Below are 19716 nucleotides of genomic sequence, written 5' to 3'. Positions count from 1 at the left end.
AAAACTCCAACGACTTTGAGCCCTACACACCCTTCTGTGGGATTTGCTGTCTGGATGACCAAGTCTCCGATTCCCATGACAGCCTTTCCGTGGAGCTGAATTCTTCGACCATAGCGGCTCCACCACTGACGAGCTCCGAGACCAAAAGGCACGACGTCTCGTTATCAAATGATCAACGTGACAGCTTACTTGTATCAAACATGGAAATCATGGAAGTGCCTTCGCATGACGACGTAAGTGCGTCAATTCCCAAACAGGAAAGTTTGTGGGGCAACTCCCAATATTGGGGTATCTCGCTGAGGAAGACCAAAAAGCCTATCACAAAGGACCTCAGGGACTACGACGCCATACTATTTAACCAGGACAATAAATGAGTAGTCTCCAAGGACAGAGAAGAGCGTCGCTGGATTTCCTTTTTCAGCCGAGTTCCCCAGCAGATAGGAGAGCCTCAAAATGAAGGACAGACTTTTCGCGGGATTAGTTTAAAAGAAGCTAGAAGATGGCGAGCGCTCGGCACACCTTTTTAGAGAGAACACATTCCTGCCGTTTCCAACAGCCAGAAATATCGATATCCATGTCCTACAGCTAATGCAAGTAGAGTACGAGGAATGTCCACATGCATTCGTTTACATTTATATTGTTACTGTTAATGCCCTCTCTAATCGGCACAGTCAAATATTCCCTCGGAACCCTACAATCATGACTTTCCAGTTTGAGGTTGGTGTTGCAAAGATGTTGTTTTCGCGGAAGATTTATCTTCAGAGAGCTGCAGCTCACAGCGTGTCGGAGTTTGAGTCTTTTCGCGAAGAGTTTTTCAGTAAAGTAAGACGGTTTACTCTACAATCTTAGTTGATTTTCGTTCGTTCCTAATTGTTGAAATCTTATATAAATTATAGCTAGGGTTGCTGTAAATGAGGCTAGGCATTATCATCGTTTATCGATCGTTTGCATATATATATATGTTGAATGTCCAGCATCATAAAGCGATGTTCATCTTCCAGCATAATAGACAACGTTTTAAGCTATTCCATAAAGTACTCCTTGACTAGATATAAGCATCAGTTATAGATATCAGTGAGGAGATTCTAGAGCGTATATAAACTAGGGTCTAAAATAGATTTCGTTTCCTCATCTACGAATCCGTATACACGCATCATTTTCTAGTTAGGTGAGAAATCTCTAGCATTAAAAAAGGCAAAATGCAAGCAAAACTTCAGGCTCGTTACCAGGCTAAGCAAAAGGCAAAAACATACGGCAGCTGGGATTCGCTAGTGGTCACCCACCTAACTACTAATCAGCCGGTTCGAGGCTTGTGTATGGCAGAGCGGACGGGATGCCCAATTTTCCTCGACCTATGGTCGTATGTGCTTGTTGAAGGTGTTTGGGTTGCTTATATACAGCCCACATGTTGGAGGCAGTGCTGCGACAATCTTCTGGCATCTTGTTAGACCGACTCCCACCTTAACTACTTACCACCTTACCACCTTACCACCCTTCCACCACCATCATGCCATCAATCCTGACGCCGTCCGAACTCGCGCGACAAATCTGCACACCTTCAGCTGAACATGCACGCCAATGCAACCCTCTACACAAAGCGTTTCCGGCGGTGTGAGAGCTCGCGCCGACGGGCCTGGCGGAACAAGGGGCTATGACCGCAACGTGCACTGGCGGCGGTGCAACGACCGGCACGGCATCTGGAGAGAGGCGGGATGAGCCAGGCGGGCCCATGCAAGGACCATTTACCCTGAACATGTCAAGGAAAAGCAGCGGTTCCCTATATTGGGGTGTCTTATGCCTATAGAGGCGGGAAGCAAGCGGTAGGACAAGGCTAGGCAGGGTGGATTTATCCTCCTGCTTTGCCTAATTAGGGACGGCATTGCTCTAGGGAGAAAGCGCCCGCACATCCGGCCTGAGAAAGGACGCAGCGATATGACATGGGATGTCGCAAGACGGGGACGACAGAGCGCCATAACGGCCGTGGCAGCAGCGGCGTCGGGGGCCGTGCGGGGGAGCCTGAAACCAGCTATAGCCGAAACGAAACCGTCCTACGATGCAGCCGAGGGCGGGATCGGCTGATGTGAACTACTTAGCGAAACGGCGTCTGGCGTTGATTAAAACCCGCCTATATCCGATTATCCGCAGCTATAAAGAGCAGGGGCAATTTAGAGGGCGGCCAAGCCTTTTTTTAATTAGCCGTTGCCAGACGCCATGAACCGATTGCATAGCGTCGGAGAGAGACCAAGGGGCCTGCCTGGTGTTTGGAAACACGGGGCCGCCTGAAATCTCCAGCAAGCCCCTACTGAGTGCCGTGGGCTGCGGCAAGCAAAAGAGAGATATAAAAAGAGGAGGATCCCGCCATCCCTGGTGGTGAACCAGCCAACCCTCAACACTCATTTTCAAACAATCAACTAATCAACAATGGTCTCCTTCACTTCTCTGTTCCTTGCCGCCACGGCTGCCGTTGGCGCCTTCTCGGCGCCCGCCCCCATGGCTGGCGAGCTCGTCGCCAGGGCCGGTGTCCCCAGCGGCCAGGGCACCAACAACGGCTACTTCTACTCGTACTGGACTGACGGCGCTGGCGACGTCACGTACAACAACGGCAACGCCGGCGAGTACAGCGTGAAGTGGTCTGGCAACAATGGCAACTTCGTCGCCGGCAAGGGCTGGCAGACGGGCTCCCGCAGGTAAGAGAGACCCAAACAAACCAAACAGTCTTCCCAAAACAAGGATCAACAAGCTCACGCACGCCCCTCCCCCCAGGAACATCAAGTACTCGGGCAGCTTCAAGCCGAACGGCAACGCGTACCTGTCCGTGTACGGCTGGTCGCGCAACCCGCTGGTCGAGTACTACATTGTCGAGAACTTCGGCGACTACAACCCGTCGTCGGGCGCGACCAAGAAGGGCTCGCTCACGTCCGACGGCTCCACCTACGACATCTACACCAGCACGCGCACCAACGCCCCCTCGATCGACGGCACCCAGACCTTCCAGCAGTTCTGGTCCGTCCGCCAGAACAAGCGCTCCTCCGGCACCGTCTCCGTCGGCAACCACTTCGACGCTTGGGCCAAGGCTGGCCTCACCATCGGCACCGAGTTCAACTACCAGATCGTCGCTACCGAGGGCTACCACAGCTCCGGCTCCGCTGACATCACCGTCTCGTAATTTGCTGCGAGCGTTGGTGTCGCCTGCCAATAGTTGTGTGCTTGCTTGGGGGATCTTGAAATATAGTCCGCTTACGAGCGTTGCTTTGAGCTGGAGACGTGCTGCTTCTAGTACTTGTGTTTTTAGCAGTTATACTTAAAATATATATGCGGTATTGCTCCACGCAATCTTGACGATTGTCATCATTGAATTTTTAGTACCACTGCTGGTGAGATATTTTCTATGTGATTTTGACGTATACTTAAACATCAGCACCTATAGCCTAGAGCTAAACTGCTCTTCAAGCTTGAGTTAGCTTCAAGAGCAGGGATATATGCGCCGAGTAAGTATTATTCCTCTAAAGCAAATCCAACCTCTCAGACAGACATCCGCTCCTATCAAGAACCCTCCCAAACAACCACAAACTAGCCACGCCCCTCAACCCACAAAGCACAACCCCCCACCAAAAAAGAAAAGCAAAGACGAAAGCAAAAAATAAAAATTATAAGTCATACATTAACATTAACATTAACATTAACATTAACATTAACACATTAAGCCATAAGCCATTAGCCGTAAGTCATCTCATCATCACACATTACCCCATCCCGCATTACTCACCACCACCACCCACACCTTCACAAAAACCCGCATATCACATGCGTGCATGCTTATACCCACGCAGCCTCTCACCTCTCACCTCCCACTCACACCTCTCACCGCCCGTCACAGCCACAGCCACAGCCACAGCCATAGTAGCACAATCACACAAGCCGTTCCACTGCGACCTCCACCCCCACCCCCGCCAAGTGTGTGCTACAAGCGCAAACGCAGCTGAGCTGAGCTGAGCTGAGCTGAACAGATGGCATCTTCTTCGTCAGCACTGTGCAGTGCAGTGCGCCTCGCCTTGCGCTGTGGCGGTAGTGGTGGTGGTGCCAGACTGCTGCCTTCGAGCCTGGCGTTCTCTCTCTCTCCTTGTTCAGGTGACGGAGAGAGGGGCAGGGGCGTGCTGTGCGCGGCTGAAACCTGCTACCTGATTGCCTGCCTGCTCCTGCGGCGGATTGCGGCCTGGCTTGTGGCGGATTGCTCTGGCGTGCAGGTCTGGACTGGTATGCCATGGCTCGGCACGCACAACCAGCAGGTATGGTAGGTAGGTAGTCCCCGCAAGCTCAGCGGCGACGATGTCAACTCACACGTTCTCACACTGCAGCACAGCAATCAGCACAGTCCGAGCCTCAACACACAGACAAAAACCAACTCACCTCGTCCCAACAAACAAACAAACACATCCCAGCACCCCACGCTCTGACCTCAAGGCGGCAACACCCCCTCCAACTCGCCATCCACGCCCCGCCTCCGCGTCGACCGGAACCAGCTCCCGTCCAGATAGCTCGCCAGCTGCCGCTCGTACGCCAGCTGCAGGCTAGCCTCGGAGTCGCGGTTGCGCAGCTCCCGCAGCGACTCCCTGCGCGGGGAGTGTTTCTTGCGCAGGGTTGGGCGGGCGGATAGTGGGGCGCTGTGGTTGTTGTGCTGCTGTTGCTGCGGCGCAAAGCCGCTCAGATGGTCGTCGATTTCGCGGATGATGCAGAGGATGGGCTCCGGTGCGTCGGAGTAGAGCGAGGAAGAGGTGGAGGCAGGACGGGCCGGGAGGTCTGGGAGCGGGCGCGGGCGCGGGTACGGAGACAGCGTCGCGCTGGCGCTGGCGCTGGCGCGCGGCGTGGAGTCGCTGGAGCTGCTGCTGCACCTGCTTGAGCTCCGGCTGTAGCTGCTCAGGCTGCTCGGGACGCGGTGCAGTGACGAGTTGATGCTCCGTGGCCGGGGATGGAAGTGCGGGGGCGGCGAGGGTGAGGGCGACACCAGCGCCGCGTAGTGGTGGGAAGTCGGCATGGTGGAGAGGGAGGGTACCTAGGTAGGTAGGTAGGTAGGTACTGGGAGGGACCCGGGACGGCAAGTGACGACAGGAGCCGCAAATGATCCGCGCCGACTTTTAGAGCAGGTGGTAGTGGGAGCGAGCGAGTAAGTGGGTGGCGAGCATACACACATACAACACACAGTAGGTGGCCGGTCGTCGCTGATATACTTCCAGCGGCTACGTAACTGCAGCTGCCCCGCCACGCTCTTTTGCAGCGCTTTCCCTGCGCAAGCCATGACATGGTGTAGTGGAGAGGCAGCAGGCGCGCCAGCATCGGAGGCGCAGCCGCAAGCTTGTTTTTTTCTGCAAGCAGCAAGACAATAGGCGGGCCTGTACAGGCGCCTGCAGGCCTTGGTTTGCGAGCAGCAACAATGATGAGGCTGGCATTTTGGACCCTGCCTGCCACCTTTTCCAGCCACCAATGTCACGGTGCTGTGCTTTGGTTTGCGCGGTGAGAGGGTGTGTAAGCCGCTGCTGCGCCGCCATTGGCCGCTGCCCAACGCGCTGTGCTGTGCTGCGTTGCGCGCGTGCGTGCGGCGGCTGCGCTGCCGAAGGATGAGGAGGCGCCCGTGACACCTGGAGACGATCGTGACGGACTGGGACGCCTGACGAACGCGTGCTGTTTTTTCCCGACTTTCCTCTTTTTTTCCAACGGCCATCCTTGGAACATGGGGGACCCGATTGAGGCGGAGTTAAAAAGACGATTGGGAACTACTTCTATGTAAGTGTATAGCTATGTACATACAACACGTACCTCTCTCCATTGTTGCATCCGATCATTCCACCACATCTCCCTGTCCCCAGCCGGCCATCATCCGTCATCCGTCATCCGCCATGGCCGTCCAGCGTCCCATCACCACAGCAGCCCACCCACAGCTGCCACCAGGACGGGGCACACGACGCCCTGACCGGCTCCCCAACGGCAGCAGCTGCGTCTCGTGGCCCTACCTATTCACGACAAGCCGACGACGGCAAGCCAAGGCAAAGCAAGAGTGAGAGTGAGAGTGAGGGTGGGGGTGAGAGTAAGAAAGCAGCAGTGACAAGACAATGATGATGACGTGCAGCGGCTTAGTGTCGTGGTGGGGGAGGGCTGCTGAGAACGCCGACGCGGCGACGCCATGTGCGCGAGCGGGGATCGGATCGGCTCGCCTGCGCTTGGCTTGCCTCGAGGCCAATCACTGCTGCCGCTTAGTGCCCGCTGCGCTGCATGTGCATGTCGAGATGCATGCGCGAGTGAAAGCGTCTGGAAGCCTTCTTCTCCCTGGAGTACGTAAGATGCGGATTATATCTGTACCACTCCATTAGCCTTGCCCGTGAGCGCCCTTTGCTGGGGTACTTTTCGTATCGGCAAGCCAAAACACTTAGCTTTCCTGCTCATATCTAGGACCAATCACTCGAGTTAGCATAAACAGTTGCTGCTCTTTCGTTGGCGTATGGTCTGTCTTGAATTTCAATGTAGGTAGGTGCAAGGCGTAGCCGAGAATGATCACGTATACTTTTTTTATTAGGTGCATATGTAAGCTGCCAACCTTCAGGGCGTCAATACCTCCAGACTGTCCCCCGGAATGGTATACCCAAAACAGAAAGATCCGACAACGCCCCAACAGATGCCCATTAGCTGCCTTGCTCCGAGATGGCCATCGGATGGCTGGTATCCAACAACGCCAATGATATAAAGCACTTCTCGCCACCAGACCGCCGTCTATCGTAACCCCGTGCTTCCTAGTCAACTTCGGATGATCCGGTTGAGTCCCGTTTTAGCGTGCGGAGTGGGATGCCGTAATCGTCCTCATCCCATTCGTCTCCCTCGTCTTCGCTCCACTGCCACGCCCCCGGAATGCTTCTGCCTTTGTGGAGGCTCCACGTGTCGGCGGTCGTGTTGCCATTGGCAATGCGTGCAGCAATGCGGAGCATCAACGCAACTAGATGAGCAGGAGGGCCAATCAGCAAGCCCATTGTCTTCTGTACCAAAGCAACGCTTAAATCCTGTCTAGGGCTGGAGTCCTGCGGGGGAGCGTGGATGTTTGCAGCTAATGGCATCGGAGAGAAAGCTCTTCTGGCAGAGGTGCCGGTCAGTCTGCGCATTCTGATAGTATCAGGGGGCGTGGCCAGTTCCGGCAATGACATGTCAACAGCGGAATCGGAATCGCTCATCAACGTCGGCGTTGAAGGGGAAGATGGCAAGTGGATCTCTGGCACACGCGGTGTAAATGGTGACCGCTCGTCTTCGCTGAGATGCGGGTTGTCGGCGGTGATTGTCAGCTCGGAGAGTTCCCGCTTATGCCGAGGGTTCGAGACATTCTCTGCATCCCTCGACGTATCCTCTTCTCTGGGATAAATAGACTCCTGGTAAATTGACGCCGAATCGTAGTATATCGACGACGGGCGCGAACCTTGGCCCCTAACAGTTTCGTCAAAGGAATAAAAAGAATTTACGGTGGACGAAAGACTCGCGGAGTCGTCAGAGGTGTCAGACGGCTCATCACCGGACGCGCCTGGGATAGTGATTGGCGCGGACGAAAGCTGGGCGGGAGATGTGAGTGATCGCCTATTGCTGCTTGAACCTGCGACAGTCCGAGGAGATACCTTCTCCGTCTCTTCGGAAACATTATCCGCTCCGATCGTACTGTCCGAGTAGACGCTGCTACGCCTGTCGTATTCCTCAGACACAGAGAGGGTGCTAGAGTCCGATCCAAACGACCTTTCTGTTCCCTGGCTTACAGCACGAGCTTTTTCTTCTGGCTGCCATGTCTTGTCAAACCTCCACCGCTTGGCTTTTCCTGGAGTAACTGGCCTTTTACGACGGGGCGGTGTCGGCGGCGGCTCTGGCAGATCTACATGGAATCCACGGCTGAACGGGCAGATGGTCTTCTCGTAGAATAGCACCTTCTCCAGGACGCGCTTGAAATCCTCAACCTTTGCGAGATTGTCTTCTCCGTCACCAGGCAGCTCTATCCGGTAGTAGGAATTGGGCCGGGGTATGCGCAATGCGAACTTGGATACTCCATCGACGCACCAGCACTGCGATCTGGGAAGAATCGCGTGTAACAGTGATCCAGAGTGTAAGAAAGCCACAGAGCCGGGGACGCGATATAACCGAAGCGGACCTAGGGGCAGTTAGTACTGTCTGGTAGAGTCTGGGCAGCTGTACAAACCTGCTGCGACGGTCGTCTCCGTCGGCGAAACCCAAGGGAAGGTGACGGGGTTTTCTTTGTTGTCGCCTCGTCCGATGGTACGATTGCTGGAGCTCGACGAGGGCCGAGAGTGGGAAGGCGTCGTGAACAGGACTACCCTTGCGAAAGCGTGCGTGAACAGAGCCTCAACTCCATCTGTAGGGGCAGGGAAATCTGCGGATGCGCTCGACGCGCTTCTGAGCCGCGTGGGAAGCGTGTGCGAGCGCCGAACGTTAGGACTAGCGGCGCCTTGGGGTACAGCGGCATCCGGGCTGGAGGGCTCGGGCGAGACGGACATGGCGCAGGCGAATCACATAGACATGCCGACGCCGATGGCTGTGGGTGAGAGTGTCAGACTTGCACCTGCAGGCGCGCAGAAGTTCGTGGAGCAGTGAAAGAGAGAAAGTTGGCTGTGCTGCGCGCTTTCGTATGGCTCGTGATGCAGATCGCTGGGGCAGCGCGGCGGGACAGGCGCTTCGGACTTCGCGTGCCACGCGCTCGAGCCGCCCTAGTGGGACGAGCCTCTTCGCCTGTTCGGGAGTAATTTTGGGATATTGCTACGTCAGATTCCTTCGCAATGCTGGTATTGTGATCTTCTTTGGGGGCGTCAATTTGCAATGCTGTACTCCTGCAACTCGTCCGAACAAAGGGGCTGCACAAGGCACTTTGTCGTGCTAACCCCTCTATTGAAGCTAGTATCACCGTCATGGACAAATTACAGCCGGCGGCTCTATGCGCCACATCCGAAGCCCCTATTGTTCCCGACTTCATTGTATGACCGCCGTCATCTGGCTTGCTGCATGTCCACTGCGGCCTCAGTCGGCTTATCCTCCTCCAGTTTCGTCTTCCCAAGAATGGGGATGGTGTCGTTGAAACCGTGCTCGACCCAGCCATCCTCCTTGGTGTCCCTGAAGTGAGAATACGGCAACCGCTGGAGTAGTAAGCATCTTCGTACGTAGTACATGGCAGCGAGAAGGCCATGGCGTCCAAGCTCAAGCGCGGCTTCGTCGGAGATGTCATAGCTGTATTCGGCGTCCAGAACACCGTAAGCGAAGGTTCGATCGGAGCCGACATAGATGTGTGCCGGCGAAGAATACTGAATAGGACCGAAGAGCATGGAAAGATACGGCGATGACCGTACTCTGGAGTAGACGTTGGGGGATGGTTGCTAGGCGAGCGCAAGCAACAATGTCGCGTTTGGAATGGTGGGAACTGCCTGGGGAGCTCACCTCACGTCATCACCACTTGTCGCAACAGCTCAATGCGAGATTTGGAGATCCAAACGTGATGCTGGTAGCACATGTAGGTTGCTGTTTAGCGAAAACATCTCGCTTCTAAAAGAGTTGTTGTCCGCGTCACGGTACACGCAGGCTTGACGTAGCTCTGCCTCTGATAGACACACGCTACTTAACTCTCTCGCCATGAGAGTCGTACACCACTGACCTGAATTGACACAAGGCTGCAAGTACATACCCGAATTCCCAGAAGGCAGTGGTTTACAGCACCGCGTTGTGCCTGTATCCGCCACCTTGACCTCAACACCTTTCAGCAACCGGACCTTCGAGAGGCGTAATTGGGAAACAAGACGTCGGCAGCCAACCTCCCACCTAAGAACAAGAAGAGACGTCTTGCTGCAAGAGGTTTAGGGACAGCTTGAAGTGATGCCAGAATCGGGTCTTCCTCGAAGTCTCGCGCCAGGCGAAAGCAACAATGAAAAGCCTTCTGAAAAAGGTGAACAGCAAAAATTGCGCCGGTGAAGCCCCCGAAGGAGATTCATACCAGCCCGCCGCCGCGTTGTGCAATGCAGGGCAGACCAGCAAGTCGACCGTCTTCTTGATCACGGCGACTCCAACAAGGTAAGTATGAAGAAAAAAAGAGGAGCAGGTTGGGCGAGGGGGAGGGGGTTTATATACACGACGGAGGGACGCTAGCGGAGCGGAAGCGAGATCGCTTAGGAAGGAGTGACTGCTCTGCTGCCTGCTGCCTGGCAGTCGGTCAGGGAATGTGGCTTCCTAGGTGGTGAGCAGGTTGGTCGAAGGTGACTGCCCCTTCCTTTACCGCTACCTTGGTACATGTGACACCTCACTTCTCTTCCTTGGCACTGCCTAGATGTCAACGCTCCCGATAACGCTCCCGACAAAATTACAGACAGTATAACCGCTTTCGGGCGTCTTATCTCGTGTCAACACTGCGCCGATACCACAGCCCTTGGGACTAGCCAACCCAGGGGCGTGAGCCTCGCCGTCGTACATCGACTTCGTTCATGGGTTCAGATCTACAGCACCCCAGGAAAGCGGCTCAATGTCTAGGATAATCCGGGAGAACCAAAGATTTCGCGGGTGAGCGTCATTGACTGCGGCTTGTCCTTTCCCATTCCCGTTTCGCTCATGGCCAATGACCGCAAGGGCAGTCTCTGGAGCCCACCCGAAGTTCGACACCGTGAGGTGTGGTAACCGTGGAAGTTGATCCCGTGTGGCGCTCTCCTGATTATGAGTTACAAGGCCCGCATGGATTCTTCAGCAGGCAATGCCGCGGGCTTTCTGCGTCACTGTTGGATAAAGCTACCTACTACAGCAAGAGCTCTGTTCCCTCTTTTCTCCGAGCACCGGCCCGCAACATGCATCATCGTGCGTATAGTACGGTGGCCTCGGGTAAATCTGACTGTCTCATTTCATATAGGCTCTAGTCTTAATATGAGCGGAGGTGATATTGCGCCCAGTGAGAAGAGAGTCCCTTGATCGCATGCTCAAAGGATCTTGGCTTCGGAGGGTTCAGAGTTCGAAGTGAGTAAAAGGCGTTATATGATGCACGTGTTCGCCATGGCGATGCGCCTCAAAGTGTAAGTCCAACGCATTTATCAACTTCTTCGTCCTAAGAAAGAGTTGTTCCGTGAAACATATGCCGGACTACCCAATGTCGCTGCAGAATGCCAATGACAGGTCTAACGATTCAACCTCTAGTCTTCTCGACACTGTACGCTTACAACATAGCCCTCTCCTTAGGCGTATCTCTAACAACAATACTGTCTTCAGTACCACTCTTCCTGTTCCTCAACACTCTTCTGAGAATCTTGCCACTTGCGCTCTTGGGTATTTCCGACACGAACTCAATCTCCTTGACATGCTTATATCTCACTTTCTTCTCTTTCACATACGCCAACAGTTCTCGTCCAATGCTCTCGCCCGCTGTCAAGCCTGGTTTAAGTACCACGAATGCTTTCGGCAACTCCCCCGCATAATCATCTAACAGCCCCATCACTGCGCAGTCTTCCACCTTCTCATGCCCGAGAAGTAGGTCCTCCAGCTCTGTTGGCGCTACACCGATGCCCTTGACTTTGATCATCTCCTTGATTCGGTCAAGGATCGTAATGTAGCCGTCTTTGTCAATGACGCCCTGGTCGCCGGTATGCAGCCAGCCGTCTTTATCGAAAGTCTCGCGAGTCGCCTTCTCGTTGTCCAGATACCCCATCACCACCTGAGGACCGCGCGCCAAGATCTCTCCCGGCTCACCAACATCACCCTCCGTTCCATCTTCCTTGATGATCTTTACTTCCGTCCCTGGCACGATAGTCCCGACTTTATGGGCATGCTGGTACCCTTCCTCCTCAGATGGATGCGCCGTGATGCAGCTCGAGCTTTCCGTCATCCCATACCCCTGCGTCAAGCTCGTACCAGGGAATTTCTTTTCCAGCAGCTGGATGATCTCAGGGCTCATAGGGGCTGCGCCAGAACTGAACCGCTTCACGCAGCTAAGGTCGTAGTTGTTGACGATCGGATCGCGCACCAAACGGATGATTATTGGCGGGACGACGAGCATATCATCGATTTGGTGGTCTTGGACTGCTTGTAGCATGCTGGCCATAGTGAAGGAAGGTACCATGTAGACTTCGGCGTTGAAAAGGACCGGGACGTGTAGGATGTGGATGAGGCCGGTGATGTGGAAGAAGGGCAGGACGGCCAGGACTTTCTTCTTGTCTGGTGATGTGAGTGGCTGGACTTGATGAGCCTGCGCGATTACGTTGTGGTGAGATATCATCACCTAGTCGTCTGTTAGGGACTTTCCAGATATGCTTAGGTCGGTGGGGAGGCGTCGGTAAGTCTTACAGCTTTCGGAAGACCGGTAGTTCCTGAACTGAAACTCAGAAATCCACACAGGTCTTTATTCGTCAGTCCTTTAGGGATCTTGAAGGATGCAATTTGACCCTGCTCGCCATAGCTCTTTCCGATCTCAACAAGCTCCTCGACGGTGGTATAGCCTTCCATCTTCCCCTCTAACAGGAACAAATGGTCTTTAGGCAAGCCAGCTTTCTCAGCTGCCAATGTAGCAACCTCCATTGAACCAGGCGAAGTCATCAAGAACTTTGCTTTCGCGATCTTGAGCGCGTACGCCATTTCCTCGACATTGTAAGCCGGAGAGGCCCCTGAGACCATTGCACCTGTTCACACCGTCAGCAAGATGTGTTCGGAGGCGCAAAAGTTGCGCTTTATGTCTACGACGGTAGACACTAGACATACCAGCTCGCAGAGCTCCATGCATGGCTATGGGATACTGTATCGTGTTGCGGCTGAACAAAGACACTGTCTGGCCGGGCTTAAGGCTGTACTTCTTCACCAACGCGGTGCTCACGTACGTCGTCGCCGTTTTGACTTGCGCCCAATTGATACGCTGGCCGGTGAACGCATCTTGGTAGCCTGCGAGGCCGGGGCCTGAAGAATGCGAGAGAGGCGAATAGGAGGAGTCGAAGAGCCAGTCCCAGGTGGTGAGGTCAGTGGGAACTGATATTCAGTTAGCAAAGAGTTTTGGGGATTCCCTCTGGCTGCTGAAAGCAGTATACATACTGGTAACATCTGGGTGGAGGGACTTGAAGATAGGCATTGTGTACGTATTGCAATCGAAAAGCAAAATGCTGCTGTAGTGGAGCAAGGAACGAGAACACCAGGCCAGGTGCTGCTGACATGGAGGGCAATGAGGCAAAAGCGGAGTCGAATGTACGTCGTACGCATTTGCCGAGGATGTTTCCTTATCAACCGCATACCGTGCAACTGTGGCTAAACTTCAATCCCGTCAGCCCGCCTCGCAGTGACGTTCGCTGCATGATGGAAACGAGATTGCGGGGAAAGCTGGATCGCGGATGGCGATCTGCTATGCCGTGTCAACCCCATGACCAAATATCAGACAGACATAAGCCGGAATGTAGAGAGCCGCAGCTCTTCTTTGGGGTCGTACGAGTATTTCTTTTGTTTTGTTAATGGAAGTTGGTCGGAGTCGTTCAGTACGAAAGAGATCAGCGACCCCCACGTGCGGAGGCACTGATCCTAGAGTACTCTACCCCGCATCCTCCGGCCACGATAACCGGGCCGGACCTTTAGCCTCTTCAAAACCCGCTTTATCTTCGCCTGCTTTTCTGCACTCCCTGCTCTTGGCTTCGCGGCCTGGTGTCTTCTGTTTCATCCATGTGGCCGTTCTACCTGTATGTGCTATTGTTCTCTCTCTCCGCCGATAGGAATACTTGTTTATCACATTTGAGGCCTCTACAGTAAGTAGGGATGGCGTTACTTCTTACTGTCTTGTCAACAAGCACTTATGCGCCAAAGTATTTTTTTAATATAAACATCCCGCGCAGCTTTAATTGACACATACGACCATAGGTCGAGGAGAATTGGGCATCCCGTCCGCTCTGCCATACACAAGCCTTGAACCGGCTGATTAGTAGTTAGGTGGGTGACCACTAGCGAATCCCAGCTGCCGTATGTTTTTGCTTTTTGCACCATCGCAACATAGTTCGATAATGCTCTTATCCACCTCGATTGTCGGCAGGTGATGGTAAAACTTTTGACTGGCAGTGTCTCCTAATTAAGACCAAAACCGAGAGGACACTAAATTATCAAAGGTGTCTTATAGATTCGAAGACAAGTAGCATGGTATGATGAATGCTTCTGTTTTCTTGACTTCAGTTATAGAACTCGTCTCCTCGAAGTCTGCAAGCACCGTGATCAGTGGTTAGTCATGGCGTACCTAGTCCGTTCAACAGCCAAGTGCGATTCATCGTACATTCCAAGCAGGTCAGTGTATGCCTTCTCGCAAAGATGCACAGCCACATCGGTGCATATAGCATCCAAACAACCAAACACAAACAACCTAACATCCGAAGCCTCCTTGTCATTATGTCGCCAACATTTACAGTAAGAGCATCTCCAAGTACTCTTTCGGTCCTGTGGGCTTAGCCTATTGCCAAACACGCTCGACCAAGTTCCCATGTGCTCGCAGGTTCAGGCAGGGCAGTATCCTCACCCCCACACCAGCAGCACCCAAGCATACACGGCGGCAGACACAACAACGCCCCCGAGCGCGCCAAGGTATGTAATGGCAACATTACCCTATTCGTCAGTTAGCCTCGCAACGCAGTCATGGGCCCTCCACGAAAGAGCCAGAAGCGGAACTCTGAGACGCTGCTTAACACTTATCCCTAGCTCTTTCTCGTATGCACACAACTTCACTCACCCGCGCTCTCTTCGCACCAACTCGAGAATCTATAGCTAGTGCTATCTGCAGGCTGCGAAGCAATACACAACCTTTACACTCCTCTCTGAGTCTTCAGTTCTTTGTGCCAAACACAGAGATACACACATGGGCAAGGCACAGCCCTTCGTAAACGCGTTTCATTGCAACGGATATCATGCCCTACCCTACTATGTCATAGCAAGCAACCAGCCATACAAAAGCCAACCAGGCAGCCAGCCACCCAGGCCGAAAGCCTTCAAACCCAACCGTCCCACCACCCATGCTATCTTTTCTTCGTGTATCCAGTCCCCTGACTTTAGCCATTTTATCTCCATCTCATCTCCACCCCAACACAACTCAGCTCTCACACAGCCTACGCCACTCCCGTAACCCTCCGAACACTCCTTCTCGCACCCTCACCAGAAAGCATGACCTTGCCCTCTGCCTCCAGCGCCCTCAACGCCTCCGTAACCTCCTGGCCCTCAACCTGAATACTCGCGCCCTCACCAACCCTCCTCACCACATCCGCGATCCTGACCGCGCCGCCCGCCCTCGTCATCTCATCCAACGTGCTCAACACCGCGTTCTTCAAGTCTTCCTTCCGGCGGCGCTCGCTCGCGCTCGTCCCCTCCGTCAACAACGCCATGTCGATCAGTCCCGTCCGCGCATCCGTCGCCGCCTGCTTCAGCGCCGACTTGATCAGGCGCACCGCCTCTTCGACATCGCTCGCCTCGACTGTCTCGCTCAGCCGCATCTTTGCGTGTGCTTCCGCCAGCCGGATCATCGATTCCAGTTGACGCGTCGTCGCTGTGATGCGGCGCTCTGCCGCGCGCACGTCCTCGCCCAGCTTGCGCATAGCGACGTACGCGTTTACTAGCGCCTCCGAAGCAGGTTGGCTGAGGCGTGGTTGCACGTTTGCGCGTGCGTAGCTTATATAAGCGGTGAGAAACTCGACTGGTAGTACTTCGTTGGTGCTAGCATTGTCAGGATTGTCTTCCAGGTACATGCTGACCAAATGACGGGCCAGACGGCGGTCATTCTGTTCGTCAATGCGGTCAAGGACCAAGTAGACGAGATCGAAACGAGAGAGAAGCGTTGGGGGCAAGTCGATGTTCTGCGGGACAGGGAGATTGGGGTTGTATTTGGAGCCGATAGGGTTGGCGGAGGCGAGGATGGAGGTACGGGCATTAAGAGTCGTGATGATGCCGGCCTTGGCAATGGAGACGGTTTGTTGTTCCATGACTTCGTGTAGGACAGAGCGAGTGGAGTCGTTCATCTTGTCAAATTCGTCGATGCAGCACACACCCCCGTCAGACAGAACAAGAGCACCAGATTCAAGGACCAGCTGGCGAGTCTCTGGGTCGCGAACAACTGAGGCAGTCAAACCAACAGCTGAACTGCCTTTGCCGCTGGTGTAAATTCCTCTGGGTGCCAGTTTATGCTGCTTACGTAAGCAAATTCACTGTCGAATACCGGGGTAGGGGTGAACGCTGACTTACCACATACTAGGAAGAGAGTTAGTGAAGAGCTTGGAAGTAAATAGGCCACTGTTAACTTACCTGCAGCAGTTGCGACTTGCTTGTGGATGGGTCACCGCAGAGAAGAATGTTGATATCGCCACGGTACTTAGGGCTGCCACCCTTTTCGAACGACTTGTTAGTGCCACCAAACAGCTGTAGCAGGATACCCTTCTTGACGTCGTCCATCTCATAGATGCTGGGCGCCAGGGAACGGGACAAGAGATCGTAGACATCGGGACGAGCTGCAACCTCCTTGATCTTGGCTTCCTCCTCTTCGGTGACCTTGCGCGTCTCCTCAATATCACCGACGACCCGCTCAGAGAGCTCTTCTTCAATCGTGCTGGTGTCGATACCCATCCTGCGCTTGTCCACTTTCTGGATGTGCAGGGCATCGACATAGGTCTTGAAGATATTCTTGACTGTGCGCTGTCTGGGGTTAACGCGGACCTGATTACATTTGAAAATGCCTGTAATTTCGACGCGATCACCAGCTAATGATGTTAGTTGAAGCATCTAAAAGTCTTCGAAATGGATGATGTAAAACGAGATGGATAGTGTTAGGTGGCGGCGAGCAGGGAGAGGGAAGAGGGGAGGTGGGGGGGAGGACTATGCAACATACCTTTACACACGTCGACGAGTTCATCGTATGCACTGTTGTTATATTAGTTAAGAGATAACATAAATAAGAAAAAAATAAAAATAAAAATAAAAAAAAAGGGGGAGGAGGGGGGTAGTTTATGAAAAAGAGACTTACCACAGGGAGACCGAATGAGGAGTCTGCCCGTCTGGCACCATATCAGGAGTCTCCTGAAGCTTGATGACCTGCTTGTCCGAGAAGCCAGACCTGTTGTGCACAATCTGCATCGAATTCGGCGACTTGCACACCGGCCTCGGGCACTCGGTCGGCTCAGCAATCTTGCCACGGTCAATATCAACCTTAACAGTATGATTGCAGACGGAGCAGCGGAAGAACGCATCCCGCATGTCGGGTATGACACTCGTCGTGCGCAACACCATGCCACGGATCGAGACCTAATTATTATGTCAAAAAAATTTCGAAAAAAAAAGGGGGAGGACAGAGAGAGACAGAAGAAGAAGAAGAGAAAGAGAAAGAAGAAGAAGAGGAGGAGGAGGAGGAGGAAGGGTTATATTACCAGCTTGTCCATATCTGAATTTCGTCAGTACAGTTCATGCAGCATGTGAATCCTGACTTACCACCGGGGTTCAACTCGCGCAGATTAACCGTCTTGTCCAGACCAAACGGTCTGACTCTGTATATTTTGCTTTCGACTTCTCGAAGGAGGTCCGGAATATCTGCAGCGGCACCAGCAGCGGCACCAGCATCAACCTGAGGCGTTGGGGCATCCATATCGGAGCTCGGCGCCGGAGGCAAGGAGCTAGAGTCTCTAGTCCTCGGCGGCCTTTGGCCTTGCTGCTGCACCTGTTGTCGCAGCTCGTTCATGCGCTTCTCTGCCAACTCGGCCATGACGTCCTTGACTGCCACATCCATGAGCGGGATGATTTCGTTCGGGAACGCCTGCAGCTGGTGCCAGAGTTTCCTAGACGGAGGGTAGGCCTTGAGGTTCCGCGCGTCGAGGTTGAGTGCGGTAACACCCAGGTCAAGCATCGTCCGCATCAGCTCCGTGTACTCTTTTATGCTGCCGGGGTGGTCTTGCGGCAAGTTTGTTCCCTCTTGCAAGTCGCCGTCCTGGATCATGCGGTATTTCTTCTGGAAGTTGAAGAGGAAGTCCTTCATAGCGTTCATCGAGTCCAGAATAGAGACATTGGTACCCCAAATGACTCTAGTCGAGTCGCCGCCCATGATCTCGGCATCCGAGGTTTGCGGGTCAAGGTTCGAGAAGGTCGCGACGTCAGAAGGAGTGCCCGAACCAACGGTGTTGCCATTCTCGTCCACAAAAAGCCTCCGGCCACGAGCGCTCGAGGTGCCGAACGCATCGGAGTTTATGTCGCTGCGGCGGTTGCGGGCACTACTCGGTGCTCCGACAAAGAGGGCACTGCTACTACTCCGGGGTTCACGGCGCCCAGGGCTAGAACTAGAAGCGTAGCGGATGGGAGAAGATTCTAATTGAATCGTCAACGTCAATCAAGTTCGGCGACGGTGCATACGTCAGACTTACCAGCAGCGTTCATAGCCGAAGCTCTCGGAGTCCTGTCGCCGTCGACATCATTCAGCGGCTCTCTGCCGGGCGTATGAGCATCGGCGCCATTAGAAGGGCCCGCGCCATTAGCAGGGGACGACTGAAAGAAAAGCGGCGAAGAAGCCGGGACATTCTGGTGCTGGAGCCTCGATGAGGGTGTCGAAATCTGCGGCTGAGCAGCAGCGGACGGGCTGGTTTCAGGAATTTGCGAGTTGCGGGTGCTCCGCCTGGGAGTAGCCGACTGGGAAGCGCGCTGCGAGCGCCTGGGTGCTGGCGAAGACATTGCGTTGCGGGCTGAGTGTTTGTGTGGAGAGCGCCCGCGTGTTTGAGAGAGCAGATGGGGTCTGAGCGAGAGATTTCGACGGGCCCGCCGCGACACAAACAAAGTCCGAGCGTCCAGCCAAGCAACGGGCTCGACGCGCGTGCCCGCCGTCGCCGCGCTTTTCGCGTCGCCCCCGCGTAAAGTGCTTGCAGCAGCCAGCCAGCCCCTCGTGCCTTGCCCCACCAATAAGACATCATCGCGCCAGAGCTGTCTGCACCTCCATACCTACATCATACCGCCCACCCACCCCATCGCGCAAACATGGCTCCCCCATCCAAGCTCGCCGTAGCGACCTCCTCCGTCGTGCGTCTCGTCAAAGAAGAAGCCAGCTACCACAAGGAGCTTGAGCAGCAGCAAGCGCGGATCCAGAAGCTCGAAAGCAGCACCAGTGACGAGAATGCCGAGTACCAACTGAAGCAGGAGGTGCGCATCTAATCCGCCGTCCTGGAAGACGATGCCATTTTTGCATTCAACTCTACTAACCGGTGTTTTTGTGTAACAGCGCCAAGCCCTGGACGAGACTAAGAAGGTGCTCCCCTCTGTGCGTCAAAAGATCCAGGATGCCCTCGCCCAGCTTGAGGAGCTGCTTGTAAGTTCTTGTTCCCTGGCTCCCTCTATTAGGTGTTTTAGGAAATGGCTAACGGGGTGTAGGAGGCAAACAAGGAGGATGGCGGCGCTGCGTCTACTGAGGAGGTCACTAAGGCCAAGGAAGCCGTCGCCAATGCGAACAAGGCCATCAGGGAAAGCGCTTGAGGCAGGGAGATGGAGTCACGGTTAATGAGTTGTCTTCTGGTGCCTTTCTAATGGATCTCAATCTTCTCGTGAGAATCCGGCTTCTTACTCGAAAGACTTTAAGTAAATGAGTCTACATTAACAATGTATATCGCCAACATCCGTGCCCAACCTGCCGAAGCATGAAGTAGGTATGCTAGAGGATAACTGCCAGTGCTACTCTTATCTATTGTCATGAATCTGTTGCACAAT

The 19716-nt window shown here is 54.1% G+C and overlaps 10 protein-coding genes across 10 annotated transcripts; 3 read left to right on the top strand and 7 right to left on the bottom strand.

Annotated features, from left to right (window-relative positions):
• Positions 1-141: 141 nt before the first annotated feature.
• On the top strand, positions 142-686 carry K452DRAFT_282095 (uncharacterized protein; the record flags this gene model as incomplete). The annotated part of the gene is made up of 1 exon (XM_033539534.1): positions 142-686. A coding segment is annotated over exon 1 (170 nt), but the record flags the coding sequence as incomplete, so codon positions are not given.
• Positions 687-2385: 1699 nt separating this feature from the next.
• On the top strand, positions 2386-3371 carry K452DRAFT_282093 (glycoside hydrolase family 11 protein). Its single transcript, XM_033539533.1, has 2 exons — positions 2386-2687; positions 2764-3371. The coding sequence occupies exons 1-2, from the start codon at positions 2422-2424 to the stop codon at positions 3164-3166; spliced, it is 669 nt and encodes a 222-aa protein (XP_033402814.1). The 5' UTR covers positions 2386-2421; the 3' UTR covers positions 3167-3371.
• A 454-nt stretch (positions 3372-3825) lies between these two features.
• K452DRAFT_1745 (uncharacterized protein) lies at positions 3826-4529 on the bottom strand. The gene is made up of 2 exons (XM_033535825.1): positions 4408-4529; positions 3826-4349 (listed from the first exon to the last, which is right to left on the bottom strand). Exon 2 carries the CDS (start codon positions 4261-4263, stop codon positions 3910-3912), a length of 354 nt encoding a protein of 117 aa, XP_033402813.1. The 5' UTR covers positions 4264-4349; positions 4408-4529; the 3' UTR covers positions 3826-3909.
• Positions 3999-5256, bottom strand: K452DRAFT_282090 (uncharacterized protein). The gene is made up of 2 exons (XM_033539532.1): positions 4408-5256; positions 3999-4349 (listed from the first exon to the last, which is right to left on the bottom strand). The coding sequence occupies exon 1, from the start codon at positions 5030-5032 to the stop codon at positions 4457-4459; it is 576 nt and encodes a 191-aa protein (XP_033402812.1). The 5' UTR covers positions 5033-5256; the 3' UTR covers positions 3999-4349; positions 4408-4456.
• K452DRAFT_1743 (uncharacterized protein) lies at positions 4974-5931 on the bottom strand. The gene is made up of 2 exons (XM_033535824.1): positions 5812-5931; positions 4974-5768 (listed from the first exon to the last, which is right to left on the bottom strand). The coding sequence occupies exon 2, from the start codon at positions 5714-5716 to the stop codon at positions 5051-5053; it is 666 nt and encodes a 221-aa protein (XP_033402811.1). The 5' UTR covers positions 5717-5768; positions 5812-5931; the 3' UTR covers positions 4974-5050.
• Positions 5932-6532: 601 nt separating this feature from the next.
• Positions 6533-8659, bottom strand: K452DRAFT_354568 (uncharacterized protein). The gene is made up of 2 exons (XM_033545896.1): positions 8213-8659; positions 6533-8164 (listed from the first exon to the last, which is right to left on the bottom strand). Exons 1-2 carry the CDS (start codon positions 8526-8528, stop codon positions 6780-6782), a joined length of 1701 nt encoding a protein of 566 aa, XP_033402810.1. The 5' UTR covers positions 8529-8659; the 3' UTR covers positions 6533-6779.
• Positions 8660-9014: 355 nt separating this feature from the next.
• K452DRAFT_293579 (uncharacterized protein) lies at positions 9015-9347 on the bottom strand (the record flags this gene model as incomplete). Its single annotated transcript, XM_033541593.1, has 2 exons — positions 9015-9161; positions 9186-9347. 2 exons carry the CDS (start codon positions 9345-9347, stop codon positions 9015-9017), a joined length of 309 nt encoding a protein of 102 aa, XP_033402809.1.
• A 1751-nt stretch (positions 9348-11098) lies between these two features.
• K452DRAFT_347938 (uncharacterized protein) lies at positions 11099-13105 on the bottom strand (the record flags this gene model as incomplete). The annotated part of the gene is made up of 4 exons (XM_033545507.1): positions 11099-12268; positions 12334-12665; positions 12745-13005; positions 13069-13105. The coding sequence occupies 4 exons, from the start codon at positions 13103-13105 to the stop codon at positions 11210-11212; spliced, it is 1689 nt and encodes a 562-aa protein (XP_033402808.1). The 3' UTR covers positions 11099-11209.
• A 1766-nt stretch (positions 13106-14871) lies between these two features.
• On the bottom strand, positions 14872-18717 carry K452DRAFT_282086 (uncharacterized protein). The gene is made up of 8 exons (XM_033539531.1): positions 18390-18717; positions 17467-18333; positions 17406-17419; positions 17006-17283; positions 16871-16902; positions 16291-16742; positions 16231-16236; positions 14872-16172 (listed from the first exon to the last, which is right to left on the bottom strand). The coding sequence occupies exons 1-8, from the start codon at positions 18691-18693 to the stop codon at positions 15105-15107; spliced, it is 3021 nt and encodes a 1006-aa protein (XP_033402807.1). The 5' UTR covers positions 18694-18717; the 3' UTR covers positions 14872-15104.
• A 261-nt stretch (positions 18718-18978) lies between these two features.
• Positions 18979-19675, top strand: K452DRAFT_240271 (uncharacterized protein). Its single transcript, XM_033537784.1, has 3 exons — positions 18979-19155; positions 19235-19321; positions 19384-19675. Exons 1-3 carry the CDS (start codon positions 18994-18996, stop codon positions 19483-19485), a joined length of 351 nt encoding a protein of 116 aa, XP_033402806.1. The 5' UTR covers positions 18979-18993; the 3' UTR covers positions 19486-19675.
• Positions 19676-19716: the final 41 nt, after the last annotated feature.

Source organism: Aplosporella prunicola (assembly GCF_010093885.1).
Source record: "Aplosporella prunicola CBS 121167 unplaced genomic scaffold K452scaffold_1, whole genome shotgun sequence".
Lineage (NCBI taxonomy): Eukaryota > Fungi > Ascomycota > Dothideomycetes > Botryosphaeriales > Aplosporellaceae > Aplosporella > Aplosporella prunicola.
Note: the sequence above shows the minus strand (reverse complement) of the source record. Positions and strands in the feature narration are given on the sequence as shown.

Coding starts and splice junctions, on each gene's coding strand:
- K452DRAFT_282093 (XM_033539533.1), top strand. CDS start 2,422: ATGGTCTCCTTCACTTCTCTGTTCCTTGCCGCCACGGCTGCCGTTGGC. Junction 2,688..2,763: donor TGGCAGACGGGCTCCCGCAG/GTAAGAGAGACC, acceptor CCCTCCCCCCAG/GAACATCAAGTACTCGGGCA.
- K452DRAFT_1745 (XM_033535825.1), bottom strand. CDS start 4,263: ATGGCATACCAGTCCAGACCTGCACGCCAGAGCAATCCGCCACAAGCC.
- K452DRAFT_282090 (XM_033539532.1), bottom strand. CDS start 5,032: ATGCCGACTTCCCACCACTACGCGGCGCTGGTGTCGCCCTCACCCTCG.
- K452DRAFT_1743 (XM_033535824.1), bottom strand. CDS start 5,716: ATGGCCGTTGGAAAAAAAGAGGAAAGTCGGGAAAAAACAGCACGCGTT.
- K452DRAFT_354568 (XM_033545896.1), bottom strand. CDS start 8,528: ATGTCCGTCTCGCCCGAGCCCTCCAGCCCGGATGCCGCTGTACCCCAA. Junction 8,165..8,212: donor GGAGACGACCGTCGCAGCAG/GTTTGTACAGCT, acceptor AACTGCCCCTAG/GTCCGCTTCGGTTATATCGC.
- K452DRAFT_282086 (XM_033539531.1), bottom strand. CDS start 18,693: ATGTCTTCGCCAGCACCCAGGCGCTCGCAGCGCGCTTCCCAGTCGGCT. Junction 18,334..18,389: donor TTCGGCTATGAACGCTGCTG/GTAAGTCTGACG, acceptor CGATTCAATTAG/AATCTTCTCCCATCCGCTAC. Junction 16,903..17,005: donor CCTCATTCGGTCTCCCTGTG/GTAAGTCTCTTT, acceptor ATATAACAACAG/TGCATACGATGAACTCGTCG.
- K452DRAFT_240271 (XM_033537784.1), top strand. CDS start 18,994: ATGGCTCCCCCATCCAAGCTCGCCGTAGCGACCTCCTCCGTCGTGCGT. Junction 19,156..19,234: donor AGTACCAACTGAAGCAGGAG/GTGCGCATCTAA, acceptor TTTGTGTAACAG/CGCCAAGCCCTGGACGAGAC. Junction 19,322..19,383: donor CCCAGCTTGAGGAGCTGCTT/GTAAGTTCTTGT, acceptor AACGGGGTGTAG/GAGGCAAACAAGGAGGATGG.